A 14674-nucleotide genomic window follows, 5' to 3' on the forward strand; every position below is an offset into this window, starting at 1 on the left:
CTTGACTATTATTTTTGGTTCTCTATGCCTTCAATATTGAGTCTGTTCTGGTATGGCTATGGTCTGAAGAAGTGAGTCCGTCCCACGAAAGCTCACTTAATAAATTATTTTGTTAGTCTTTAAAGTGCTACTTTACTGCTTTTTTGTTTTTATAAACAGAGGTTGTACGAGCCACATCTGTCCTTCTACATTGGAGGATTCCCCACCAGTCCATTTTGGATCCTTTTCAATCGCACACAGAAGCTACAACAGAGAACCACAAATAACACAACATACTTCCATAAACATACAAGCTGTGAAACACAGGGAATTGCATTTGTCCATGAAGGTGCTGACCACCAGAATTCTTTCATTACTGAGAGAAGAGAAGAAAAGGAAAAGACCCTCTTCCTTCCTGACAAGCAGGAACAGTACACTCACTGTATATCATAAAACAAAAGCCAGGGACTCTATGATTAGCCTAAGTTTATTCGTCTTGTCTACACAAAGTAGTAATCTCAAGATACATGTGGAACTGTTGACACATCTCACTGACAGATAACTGTTTTTAAATATTCTAATTTAAAAAGGCATAATACTTTCTGTATTACATAAGAAAAGGTTTAAATATAGCAATACTTAATAAAGTGATTATAATCATTTCTGTTACTAGCTCATAAAATACTTCAATGTACCAATTATTGGAAGGAATTCAGGAGTTCACTACTGAAAAGAATTAACAGGAAGAGTGACAAGCAATATTTTACATTACACAGAATCATGGAATTGTAAGGAGTAAGAGGTCACCAAGTCCAGTCTTACACACTCATGCAGAATGAAGCACCATCTCAACAGTCCCTGATAGGTGTTTGTCTAACCTGCTCTTCAAAATCTCCCGTGATGGAGATTCCACAACCTGCCTATGCAATTTATGTCTATGGTTAGCCTTCCTGAGAGTAAGTTTCTCCCAATGGCCAACCTAAACCTTCCTTACTGCAATTTAGGGCAGTGGTAGGCAACTTGTGGACTGCATGTGTTTAAAGCAAACAAATAGGGTTTAAAAAAAAAAGAGCTAAATAAATACATGAAGGATAGGTTCATTAATGGCTATTAGTTAGGCTGTGTTAAGAATGGTGACCCTACCTTCTGTTTGTCAAAAGTTGGAAATGTGTGATGGAGAAGGATCAATTGATGAGAACCTGTTCAGTTCATTCCCTCTGGGGCACGTAGCATTGGTCACTGTCCTAACACAGGATACTGGGATAGACAGAACTTTGGTCTAACCCAATATGGCTATTATGCATCCCACCAGGACTCTCTGAATGTGGCCCACCTGACATTTTGCTTACTTGTGCCCACATGTAGGGTTGCCAGATTCCACTGGTTTCTGTCTGTGTAGATATTTTCCCTATCAATGTTACTAAAGTGATAGACATGTGAAGCAAGGATACAAGAAACAGGGTACATATTGATTACACACATTGACTTGAAAGTCGTGTTTTCCATCTGCATCCAAATCAAAGCACTGCTACGGTTCATTCAGCATACCTCAAAAATTCTAGGAGCAGATTCCATCCTATCCTGGGAGACCATCTTGGTTATGACAATCTTGTAATCCACTGAAATGAGAAAAAGGGCCACTCATAGAGCCCACTAACTAGTCTAGGTTGCACATTGCTGACATAGGAGTAAGATAAATGTGAAAATTAAAAAGAAAGTTGAAATATCACAAATTCCTCTTCAGTTAATAAAATTAGAAGCTAAAGCATGATTGGGAAAGAACCGAAGACAAAGAACTTTCTGTCTAAGAATTAGATCCTAAGCAAATCATCCTTACACCTCTTCACTCTACATTATTGTAACAGAAGAACAGACAAATTTTTCTTTGTACCTAGAAAGGTGACATTTATATATTTAGTACACCCTGGAATATAGACATAATAGAAGTTAGGAGAGGAATACCACCAAGCACTTGCGCTGCCTCAGGCGCATCCTTGGAATATCATGGAAGGACAGAGTGACCAACACCGCCGTCCTTGAGCAAGCTGGAATCCCAACCATGCACACCCTCCTCAGGCAGCGTCGACTCCGCTGGCTTGGCCACGTCCACAGGATGAATGATGGAAGGATTCCAAAAGACATCCTGTATGGTGAGCTAGCCTCTGGCAAAAGACCTCCCGGACGCCCCCAGTTGCGTTACAAAGATGTCTGCAAGAGAGACCTCAGAGAGGTAGACATCGAGCTGGACAACTGGGAAGAACTAGCAGACGACCGCAGCAGATGGAGGCAGGGGTTACACAAGGGCCTTCAGAAGGGCGAGTTGAAGATCAGACAGCTAGCAGAGAAGCGATCGCACAGAAAGCACAATAAGGACTTGCCAGACACCCACTACATCTGCAAGAAATGCAGCAAGGACTGTCACTCTCGTGTGGGTCTTCATAGTCACAATAGACGCTGTAAATGAAGTCCTCAATTGAAACTTTAAAGGGCGCGATCCATAGTCTATGCAGACTGAAGGATGCCTACTACTACTACCACCAAGCAGCGCCATCATTCACTTTCAGCAAAACCGCTGCCAATAGTTGTCATCCTGAGGATTCCTTAATTCAAACAAACACTTCACTGCTTGGAAGGATTTTACAATGTAGGCAGAAGTTACACGTGCTGCTTAAAGCTAAAGTTCTCAGAATATACTGAACAAGACTATCAAAAGTGAACATTGACTCTGAGTACCTAACTTGAGGTATTTAAAGAGGAACCTGGAATTGTGGAATGCTGAGCACCTGCTTTCTGAACATTAGACAAGTTTAACATGACTTAAGTTTCACATTCAGAACCATTAGCCATTTTTCACCATAATATGTTGTTTTAAGAGGTGTTATTTCGTGAAACTACTGACAAATGCCAATAAAATATTAACTAGCAACCTCGTAGTTTCAGGCTTATAAAAACCCAGGACATTCAAGTAATCTGCATATTCCTAACATGTCAAAATTATATTAAGCTCTTAAATCCTATTATTTTCAAATGATGTGAACACTAATTTAACATAATCAATATTTTAAAGAGATGCATTATAGAGGCCGTGGCTAGACTAGCCCCCACCTTTCGAAAGGAGTATGCTAACGAGCAACTTTGGCAGATTCTAAAGAGGTACTGCTATGAATATGCAGTACTTCATTAGCATGATAGCAGCTGCACACATTTTGAAAGTGCCACTTTCGAAACACATGCGGCTCGTGTCGACAGGGACCTTTCCAAAGGACCGCCCTGGATTTCAAAAGCCCCTTCTTCCCAAAACCAAATGGAAAGAAGGGGCTTTCGAAGTCTGAGGGTCCTTTTGAAAGGCCCATCTACATGAGCAGCATGTGTTTCTAAAGCGGCACTTTCAAAATGTGTGGGCTCCCCAGCCAGTGCCATGAGAAATTATGGTATGTTTTACTTTACATAAACTATCCAAAAATGAAAGCCCTTCAAAGCTGCAAGGAGAAAATACTGTACTGTAACTTCATAGGTGGTGTGTTTTTAGCATCACTGATTCCAATAAAACCCATACCAAATTCTTCTTTTTGCCCACTCCCACCCATAATGTGACGCATTCCCTTCTCCCTAAAATGAATATAATTCTACTGAATGAAAAAAGCATTTAATCCTTCTCGTCCATAAGAATATTAAGGTAAACAGCAGAAGACTTCTGGCTATTTATAAATTCGCATTTCACACCAGAGAACCTCTGAAAAGCCTGCGTTAAAAATTAAGTGCTACTCAGATGTTTGTGATATTTCAGAAATTTGAAAAACAAACTGCAGGCCAACATCCCCAACTTCTGCAGAAAAGGGATGATGAGTCTGGTACATTGGAACACAAACAGAAAGCAACAGGAAACAAAGAACAGAATGATTTTGCTGAGCTATACATTTTAACCATTGCAGCGAAAATTAATTAGTTTCCAGATAATAAAAATAAACAGCTGAATAATCATGTCAGCATACCATATAATAAGAAAATATAACAAATCTGTCATAAAGCAAGGGGTAATGCAAATGGTCACTCTCCTGGAGTGGAAAAAATAAATGTTTGTTATTTGTATAGTGTGTCATTTATCTGGGTTTTTTTCCTATGGGACACAATCTGCACACTCAATTAAATCACAGATGCAAAATGGACGCTGTGACTTGTACTATGGGGAAAAAGGATAATGAAGAATCTGGCACATATTTCTGAGAGAATACATTAAAGTTATAATCAAGAGAGGCGAAACGAGCAGCAGCTGCATCTGGTCCAACAGAGCAGCTTCTAAGATGATCTATACAGAACAAGAACCGTCAGGAGACAAGAAATGCATGTTTACAATTAAGTTTTAAATTCATTACATACAGACAGAAAAATATTTAAAAGTAACAGTCATGACTTGCAGTCCAGATTTCATTATTCTAAAAACATATTATTTTCACATTTGCTCCAATCCTGGCAGCTTAAAAGGGTGGAAAAATTCTAAAACTACACTCAAAGCCATCTGTCTCTTTTTACCATGTCTAAATGGCTATATTTAATATTAAATTATTTAAAGGATAGCCATCAAATTCCAAAACTGAATGATAACAGGTGTTACCCAGATTCTCAGATACATGACCTATGAGTTACCAGCCTAAAGAGATGAAATTGGAGATTTTTGAAGGTAATACGACAAATCCACAATATGAAGACAAAAGAGCAGGGTGGAGGCATTTAGAATCCCTTAAACTGGGAATGTCAATATTCGAAATTCTAATATTCAGAATCCATCTTTGTGGATCTGTATAGGAGAATGGCTGCTTAAATAGCATTCAGATATACAATAACCTTGACAGACAAATCCTGTCAGAATTAGCCTAGATAATTCAACTTGAAAAACAAAGTGCTTGACAGAATGATTTATAAAGTATAGGAGAAGGGAGAAATTTGAAAACATATGGAAACTATGGATCATAAAGATAACCACTAAGATTAATTAATACTACATTTTCTGGAAGGACTCCTACATAATTAAGGTTTCATCTTTAAATATGTATATTATCTTTATTTCTTTTCGGAGGCCAATTATAAGTGGTATCTTCAAGGAGCAAAACGGCACATTTCACTGGGCAACATTACAGTTGAAGCAAATTTTAATGGTCAGTTTCAACCAAACTGTGCTTTATGGGTAGGTGCTAGGAAAGCCAAACTGGTGTTTCTTCCTTACATAAAGAAAGCAATATCTGAAGCCAACTGCTTCTTCAAAGTTATACAGCCAGACCAAATAATTATTGTGTTAGATTCTGGAAAAAAACTTAAAACACTTCCCTAATTTTGAACAGCTAAGCTTGACAAAGTATTTATGCAGATCTAGGGCTATCCCAATTCACCACTGAAGAGGTAGCCAGGTCTAGATGAATCAAACCTACCTATGTTTTTTATCCCTCACGACATTTTGGCCTGAATATTTTCTTTCTAATTAAAAAGGTTATGTTTAAAAGTTAATAACTGGGACACTATGAAAGTAAATTTGAAAATTCCCTACATCATAGACAAACATATTGACAATAAACAACAAATCCAGATAAAAAACAGGTAAACAATCAAATTCTAATGTCTTTATTGATAATTCTATATCCATAATACTATCATCCAAAGTATACTAACTAATTATTTGCCAGACCTTTAGAGTAACTGAATTAGCCTGCTACTGCTATAGTAGCTCTGGTCTGTTGTATTTGTTTTCTCAGAAGCACAGTAGGAGAGCCTAGTGAAACAGCTGCCTGACACACTGCTGCTCCAGAACGCTTCAGCCGTACTGCCTAGCAAAAGAACAGGAAGGCAGGGGTCCGACAACAAGTGAGCACAGGCTGAAACTCCAGCATTCTCTTGTCTGGAAACAGCCATTGTCCAGTAGGACCATGGGTCTTCTAGGACCAGAGAGTCCCTGGGCTTGGAAAGAGTCGGGGGGGGGGGGGGGGGGGGGCCCGCTAGGCCAGAGGCAGGATCCCAAGGCAGGGCAGCCACAGCTGGTTTGGCAGCAAGGTGGGTCAGCGGCAGCCAGGGAGACCAGGCCAGTAGCACCAGCGAGAAACCTTCACCCTGGGAGCAACGGCCAGGGCAGAGAAACCAGCAGCCCAAGCCAGAGAGCAGGGGCTCAAGGGCAGCTCATTGTCGGGGCCAGGCAGGAAGCCAGAGCCTAGGGATGCCCCATCCAGGCTTCACGTAAAGCCCCAAGCTGGGGAGCAGTGGCTCACCAACAGGGCCAGGCGGGAAGCCATGGCTGGGGTCAGGCAGGAAGCTGTGGCCCAGGGAAGGGTGGATGGGGCTGGAAACTGGCAGCAAGGAGGCCTGCAGTAGGGGAGCTGGTCAGGAAGCCAAGGAGCAGGGGTTGGATGCCAGTGGGGGGGGAAGGGGAAAAGGGGGGCACAGAATTGACCTCCCCTGAACCAGCAAAATCCCTGGTCCAGGACTATTCAGGTCTCAAGGGTGCTGGACGAGGGAGGTTGAACCTGTGGCAGTTCACATGTGCAATCAGAGACCTGTTGGTGGAAGGGTTGGAGGAAAAAAAAAATCTACTTGTAGAAGGGTGCTGATATTTGAAAAATAGTCTAGTGAATATAACTAGTTCAAGTCTATGTTGTGCCAAAAGACTGCAAAAACTATTTACCATTCGTAATGTGTTACTTCTGAATGGCACTCTAACAATTTTATAGCAACATTCTAGATCCTTATGAAAGGGTCATATAAACTTAATACATTGGCTATAAATAAATTAGAGGAATCAGCAAAGAGCTGAAGAAAGTTAGCATGATGCCTGCACTGCACATACGAGGTACTGAATCTTTTATTGAGTACATGAATATTCTCTAACATTCTAAACAGCTGTCTCAAAGAATAACTATATGCTGAGACATAATGACATCTGTGAGTTCAACCATAAAATTTCAGAGACATTACAGTGCACAATTCTCAAAAAAAAAAAAGACAGTTGTTGTTACTCTCTTTTCTGAAGATGAAATGCATCTATCAAAATGAAGCTGGTACAGGTTGAAGCTTTCTCATCCAGCACCCTCAGGACCTGCCTGGTGCCAGATGAGAGAATTTGCTGGACCTCGAAAGGTGAATATTTTCTATCATATTACCAATGCTTCCAGAGCTTACATGGCTCTTAGAAGACATTTGGGGTAAACTACAGCTAAATAGCACAGAACACTTAAGAGCCAGGGCTGGTGGCTGTAAACAAACTTTATGGGACCACAAGAAACTTGGCCACACCCATAAGTGGTCATTCAGATAACTAAAATAATGCCAGATTATGGATGTTGCCAGAGGAGAGTGTTCCGTATTAGAAAGGTTCAACCTGCATAACAATTACCATTCATTAAGCAAATTAACACGAGGAAAAGACGAAGAGGAGACGTTGCAGCTAATGAGAGGGCAAAGTCCCTGAGGTACCTCTTAAAAGAGTACACAGGCCCACTGGAGCTCATGAAGAACCACATGCCCTACTCACCACATTCCCCAGCCTCCCGCCATCTGCATCCAAGAATGTGGGCGGGGGGAGGGGATTAACAACAGCATTGCATTACCTGACTCTCAGAGCAGAAGGCTGACGTTCCCCCACCTGTGCTGGCAAAACTCCTCTTGCCCTTCCTTACTAAAGCCCATGCCATGAATTCCTTTATCGTCCCCTAAAAAACACAATTAAGCTTGCAAAAACAGTGTCTTTAATGCCTGTGTTGGGGGGAAAAGGGAAAGACAGGGTGTTTTACAGGCCAGCACATATCATACAAGTGGCACCTCCTTAAGAGCAACAGACTTAACTGTCATGTCACTTTCTGGTCATTCATAAAGCAGGTTTTCCAAAGCCTCCCTGATTAACAGTAACCCTCAACCTGCACTCCTTATGGCCCTGGTGTCTGGCTGCTCATAATTACTGGCCAGGTGATCTGCTTCAGCCCTCCAGCCTGGCATGAAAGTTTCCCCCTTATTTTCCTATAAATTACAGAGTATACTGCAGGCTGTCACCATGAGGGGAATGTTGCAGTAGCTGAGGTCTAAGTCAGGATGCCACTGAACCTGGATTTCAAAGGGCCAAATATGTATTCTACCACCATTCTGCACCTGCTCGGCATGTAGTTGAACTGCTCCTTACTGTGGTCCAGGATGCCTGTGTATGGCTTCATGAGCCCACAAGGCAAGGGGTAAGCTCAATCTCCCAGTACCACTACTGACATCCCAATGTCCCCAAAGGTGATTTTCTGGTCTGGGAAGAAAGTTCCATTCTGCAGCCTTCTGAATAGATCAAAGTTCCTAAAGATGCGTATGTCATGCACCTTTCAACCATGCTACCCTGATGTTGGTGAAATGGCACTTGTGATCCCCCAGGGCCTGAAATACCATGGATACGTAGCCCTTGTGGTTTATGTACTCTGTGGCAAAGTGGTCTGGTGCCAAGATAGACATAACAGAACTCTGTGACCCCACTTCAGTTAGGGGATCTCATTGGTTGTGTCTACACTAGCCAAAAACTTCGAAATGGCCATGCAAAGTTTACTAATGAAGCGCTGAAATACAATTTTGAAGTGCCGCGGCCGCCTGCATGCTAATGAGGCGCTGAATATGTATTTCAGCGCTTCGTTAGTAAACTTCGAAATGGCCATTTGCATGGCCATTTCGAAGTTCTTGGCTAGTACAGACACAGCCATTGTGGCAAAACCATCCATTATGTCCTGCACATTTCCAGAGTCACTGTCTTTTGTGGCAGAAGGGTATTGAGTGCCTAGGCTATCTGGATCACAGAAGCCCCACTTAGATTTGACCACTTCACATTGATTAACCATGGACAGGTAGTTGTCTGGCAATGCAAGCTTCCACAGAGCTATTGTCACCTACTTCTGAGCTATCAGAGTGGGCCTCATTTTGTTAATGCAGTGCTTCAAGACAGGGAAAAGCAATTTTGCAAAGTTCTATGAAAGTGGCCCTATGCATTTTGAAGTTTTGTAGCCACTGCTGATCATCCCATACCTGCAGAACAATGGGGTTTCACCAGCCTGAGATTGTTTTGGGGCACCAGAACCAGCACTCTACTGTATACAAAGCATCAAGTGCAACCAGCATCTCCCCTTTCCTCCTGTCCAGCATTTCACATTCCTGTATGTCTACATCCTTCTCAGAGTCTTCATCACTCTGAAGGTTGCTTAGGCTCCATGCACAAGCGGCACAATGTGTGAGGTGCCCATAATACTTGCCACAGCAGCTAGACTGGCTCTAAGCTGGTCTTGCAATGGCATCTGCATGGGGGGCGGAAAAGCATGAAAACACTTTTGCTGTTGCTTTCTAAAGGGGCGGGGGGAGGGGAAGTGCTCTATGAGAGGCTCACAATACACATCCAGAACCACCTGCAGCACTTTTTTGTCCCATCAGACACTAGGTGCTTAACTCCCAAAGCAAAGACAGCAGGAACTGAGGAAAGGTACCCACAATGCACTGCTGACAAAGTCAAAGCTGCCAACCTTCATGGGGATGCACTCCACTGACTTCATGTGCCAGTGTGGACGTGCACCCCCTTACTTTACAAAATTGGGTGCTTCAAAAAAAAAAAAAAAAACCAAATAAACACCCTAACCTTAAATTCAGTCTCATTTAATAGTGCAGATGTACCCATAACCTCATAAAAAAGGATGTTTCTAGTCTGTGCATCCAGCTACCTCCTCTTCCTTCTTGAAAATTCTGAGCTTCCACTTTGTTTCTCAGCAAACAAAAGTCACATGAGCAAAGACAGACACAGGCTGGATAGGGCTGCTTTTCTTCTGCACTTACCTGGTGGTGGACCTACACCATGCACAGCTGAGTTAAGACAGCGTCAAAGACAAAGAGATGATATACAGAAAAGGATAAAGACAGCATAGAAAGGAACAGAGGAGTGGACTGGAAAGAAAAAGGGAAGACATCCAGCACATACACAGCTTCCTTTCTTCCCCCCCACCAGCACACCCACACACACACTTTTGCCACAGAAAAACTGGGCATAAGAGATACTTGGGAAGATTTTGGAGAAATTTGTTCCCTGGGTAAAACAGAAAAAGGTGTCAAGTGTAAGCTGTGCAAGGAGATGCTGGAAAAAATTAAATGAATAATAAAGTGGGAAGAATTACCAGTCTAAATCTTTTTTTTTAATTTTGTTTCAGGATCCCATTTAAGCATAACAGACAGACTAGCTATCTGCAACAACTCAGTCATCCACTGATACTTTTGCACTACAGTAGACCCTCGGGATATGTGAAGGTTGCATTCCATGAAAACCTCATGTATTCCAAAATTTGGGTAAGTCGGGGGGGGGGGCCTTCAATGGTGGGTTGGGACTAAGGGGTTAAGCCTGGGATGAGTCAGGGTTGCAGGGGGGGTTGAGCTGGGATGTGAGGGGTTTGGAGATGGGTCCACAGAGGTTGGAGCAGGGTCCATGGGGGCAGTAAGCAGGGAGCTAGAGCCTGAGCTCTGTGTGCCACGCTGGGGGCTGGAGCCTGAGCCCCATGTGGGACTGTAGTGTGCCGGGGCTAGGAGCCCCCAGTGCAGGTGGTGGGTGGGTGTGAGCTGGGGCTATGGAGGAGATATTCGGGGGTGGGGGGGGGCAAGCAGGTTTTAGCCCCTTCCCCTGCCCCAGCTACCTGCCTAGCTTGACAGCAGTGCTGCTCTCAGAAGGGGGTTTTAGCCGACCTGGCTGCCCGCACCTTCCTTCCACCTTCCTTCCCAAAGCAGCGTCTAGTGCTGCTATGTGAAGGCATGGGGAAGGGGCACTTTGCCTGCCTAGCTGCCTGCAGCTGTGGGAAGCCAGGCAGGCTGACAGCCATGCATCTTCAAGCTGCGTGAAACTCACAACAATGTGAGTTTCATGCAACCTGAAGATGCATAAAGCAAAGGTTTACTGTACTGCGACTAAACATATTTCAGACAAAGTATCAGTAGCAAGCAACAGATTTTAATCTTCCAGAAAAAAAATTCTAACACCATGGATGGATTTGTAGTAAAGACTAGCAAATACCAACAAGGCATCATAAGATGCAAAGACTGCTTAGCTTATTTAGCCAGGTATTCACGTTTTCAACAATAACCACCTTCATTGACACTGTTGAATCCTCATGATCAGGCTATACTCCACCTATTAGTGCAGACACTGGTGGTAAGTTGCTAGATACAGTATATGAGAAGGAACTTTAACATATTCTCACTACAGAGAATGCCTGATATTCAGAACACTGAGCTACAGACACCAAAATATGTGAAGAGATAGTCTGAACAGTCTGCAATGGAATACAGTGAAGTCTGGAAACATCTCACCTGTGCAACTTCTTCCTTCCCCACCCCAATGCAGAGTGCAGTTTCAGGAAGACACGTTAATCAAGTTAAGAGACCACATTAGTGGTGACTTTTGGGTGAGGTCTTACCACCACCTTATTTGTTTACAATAATTTTATAGGGAGGTTCAGGCATAACCACCTGAAGTTCTCTCACTTCTCTGGCTGTACTGACAGCCACAGGAATAGCTTCTTCAGAATGAGAAATACAGGTTGAACCTCTCTACTCTGGTACCCTTGGGACCTAATGAGCGCCAAAGGAGAGACTTTGCTGAACCGCAGGAGGTCATTATTGTCTAGCAGCACTAACAAAGCTTCACTGCTTACTGGGCTCTTAGATTACATTTGGGGTAAATTAGAGCTAAACAGCACAGAACACAGAGCCACGACTGGGGGTGTCAGCAAACTTTATGGGACCACAGGAAACTTGACCACACCCATCCAGCTAACTAAAGTCATGCTGGACCACACAGCCAGACTGGACAAGTTCAACCTGTACAGGGTGAATTCCAACACCGGTTCTAGAGGGAGGTTGTATGAGCCTCAGGAGGACTATAAAATCCCAGGTAGGAGTAGATTTTCTGACTAGTGAATAAGCATGTCAGAGCCCTTGAGAAACCTAAACAATGCTGAGCAAGAAAAAAGCACAATACGATTGTTCTGGCACCTGAGAAACTGAAATGGCTGTGAGGTAGACCTTGAATGAAATGAATGAAAAGCCAGTCTGAAGCACAAATAAGTAACTGAGAATCTTCAGTATCAAGGATTGGACCAGGTCCAGAGTACAATTGGTTGCCCATATCAAAAATCATTCCCGTTTACATGAATAAGTCTTTCTTCTGGTCAATGTTTTCTTGTTCGGTCAGAATTTCGTATGAAGCCATCTCTGTCCATGGTACTCAATCAGCCAAGAGCCAGCCAGAGCAGTTGTTTGAGATCTGGATAGGGTTTCTGTCAATGGTGCTATCAAAGCAATTCCAACAAACCAAGAACTGGATCAGAAGCTGACAGAACTGCCACAGCAGACCAATCAAACAGAAAGAGCACAGAACTATGAGAATCCTTGTGGCTTTGTCTCTTCTGAGTTTGGAAGTCACCCTGGAAATCAGGACTTTGCTGAAAAGGGCAGCAAAGGCCTCAAAACCATTGTAAAAAGAGGAATGACCATGCATTTATGCTCCCTCTGGAACAAGAAAACGGGAACACTCGGTGTTAATGGTGGTGAAGAAATCTATGAAAAGGAATCCAAACTATCGGCTATATTTACAGAGTTCTATAATGGAGCTCTGCAGAGACCGCTCAGTAACACTGTCTGCTCAGAAAGTCATCCAGGTGACTGCTGACTCCCAGGAGGTAAAGAGCCATTGGGATAATCCCACCCAGATGGCTGTTAGCAGTTCTCCAGATGCACAGGACTCAGAGCTACCTCATTACCTACTGCCTCCAATGAGAGGCAGATTTGCCTATGCTTAATTAGGTGTTAGGTCCATGGCATAGCCAGTTGGCCAGCAACCTTAATCTCCTCTGGGCTATGCCAGCCCTTATTTTTCCTTGCAGGTTAACAATATGTGGACTCCAGTTCTAGGGCTCCTTTGAAGCATTCCCCTCTCGTGTGCAGCCAGTTATCCGAACATGCACAGGTATGCTGTTTCCACAGGAGCAGTACACATACAAGTTGATTACACTGATGATGATTAATCACAGTCAGACCTCATTATATAATACGACAGCACTCAGATATATTTACAATCAAGTTCAGTCTCTGGAAACTGGTTATTAAATTAACAGGCTAACCTGCTCTAAAGCAGTCCTAGAATCATAGGACTTGAAGGAACATGAAGAGGTCTTCAAATCCAGTCCCCTGCACTCATGGCAGGACCAAACACCACCCAGACAATTTTTGAAAGGTGTATGCCTGCCCTGCTCTTAAAAATCCAGGGTGGATAAAAATTACTAAAATTAATCAGATTATTTCTCATTTAAAAATACTGTAACAGTTATAATTAAATTTCATCACAAAACACATCACACATACACTTACAGCCTAATAAAAATGAGTGAAGGCTCTATTCTGTCCCGCTTACCTACTAGCTCTTGATTCTTGCTATCAATTTCTGTTTCTCAACAGTCTAAAAAGTAACATATGCAAAGAAAGACACAAGCTACATAGGATTGCTTTTGTTCTGTGTTTAAGCGGTAGTGGACCTTGGTCAAGCAAAGCAGAGAAGTTAGTAAAGACATTATCTTTAAAACTGACAGAGAATATATAGGAGAGGTCAGAGACAGCATAGACAGGAACGACGAGGTGGACTGGAAAGAAAAAGAGAACATGTTATTCAGTACACACAGCTTCCTATATTCCCCAACGCTTTTGCTACAACAAATACGCTCTGGCTTCTGGACATGAGATCCCCCGCCTAGGAATACTTTGAATAAACGTGTCCTCTGAGTAAAAACAGAAAACATGTCAAGTGTAAGCAGTGCAAGAAGGTGATGCACGGCCTAGCTGAAAGAACCAAGCGTAATACGGAAAACTTACTGGGAGAAAATGATGTGGATGAAGATGTCACAATATATCGTCAGGATGGCACAATATAGCCTCAGTCAATATCTTGCATATTCTCAGGTGCATTTCATCTGGCCCTGATGACTAGAAGACATCTAACTTGTCTAAATGATTTTTAAGTTTTTCTTTTTCTATTTTAGCTTCTGAACCTACCCCATTTTCACTGGCATTTACTATGTTAGGTGTTCAATTGCTACCAACCTTTTTGGTGAAAACCAAAACAAAGTCGTCACTAAGCATCTCTGCCACTTCCACATTTTCTCTACATTGAGTAACGGGACCTTCCTGATCCTCAGACTTCCTCTTCATTCTAAAAACGTTATAAGTTTTTGTTGTTAACCTTTATGATTCTAGATAGTTTGACCTTGTTTTTGTGCTTTGGCCTTTCTATTTTTTCACCTGCATATTTGTGAGTTTATTTTATATTCATTTTTTGTTATTTGTTCAACTTTTCGTAGACTCTTTTTTGATTTTTAGATCAGTCTTACCCAAATTCCTTTTGTTGTGTTTCCAATCAAAGTTGGTTGTGATCTACTTTTCATGAATGTAAACATGATGTCTATTTACTTCCTCGGTACTGGATAAACAGTTGTTTTCCCCACCCCTCAGTTATAGTCCCATAAACCTTTGAAATGAACCTTTGAAATCATAAGGCTGTTTTCCTCTGTTAAATTTGATAATTCTTCATCTAGCTCAAACTGGTGACTGTGACTGGGATAATATTCAATATATGTGTAAAAGTCTCTGATCCAACAAGAAACCAGTGTGTCATCTATGC

The 14674-nt window shown here is 42.4% G+C and overlaps 1 protein-coding gene across 6 annotated transcripts in view; it reads right to left on the reverse strand.

The window, feature by feature from the left end:
- The window catches only part of KLC1 (kinesin light chain 1), a 67364-nt gene that overhangs the window by 47332 nt on the left and 5358 nt on the right, over window positions 1-14674 (reverse strand). For 4 of the 6 annotated variants that reach the window (XM_074996428.1, XM_074996425.1, XM_074996427.1 and 1 more), the window contains exon 1: window positions 14098-14192. The exons of 1 other annotated variant lie outside the window; for it this stretch is intronic. In XM_074996428.1, coding sequence (XP_074852529.1) covers window positions 14098-14153 — 56 coding nt within the window. In that variant the 5' untranslated portion in view covers window positions 14154-14192. Of the gene's footprint in view, window positions 1-14097; window positions 14193-14674 lie in introns of those variants that run through there. One more of the 6 variants, XM_074996429.1, reaches the window with a different exon arrangement.

Source organism: Carettochelys insculpta, chromosome 6 (assembly GCF_033958435.1).
Source record: "Carettochelys insculpta isolate YL-2023 chromosome 6, ASM3395843v1, whole genome shotgun sequence".
NCBI lineage: Eukaryota > Metazoa > Chordata > Testudines > Carettochelyidae > Carettochelys > Carettochelys insculpta.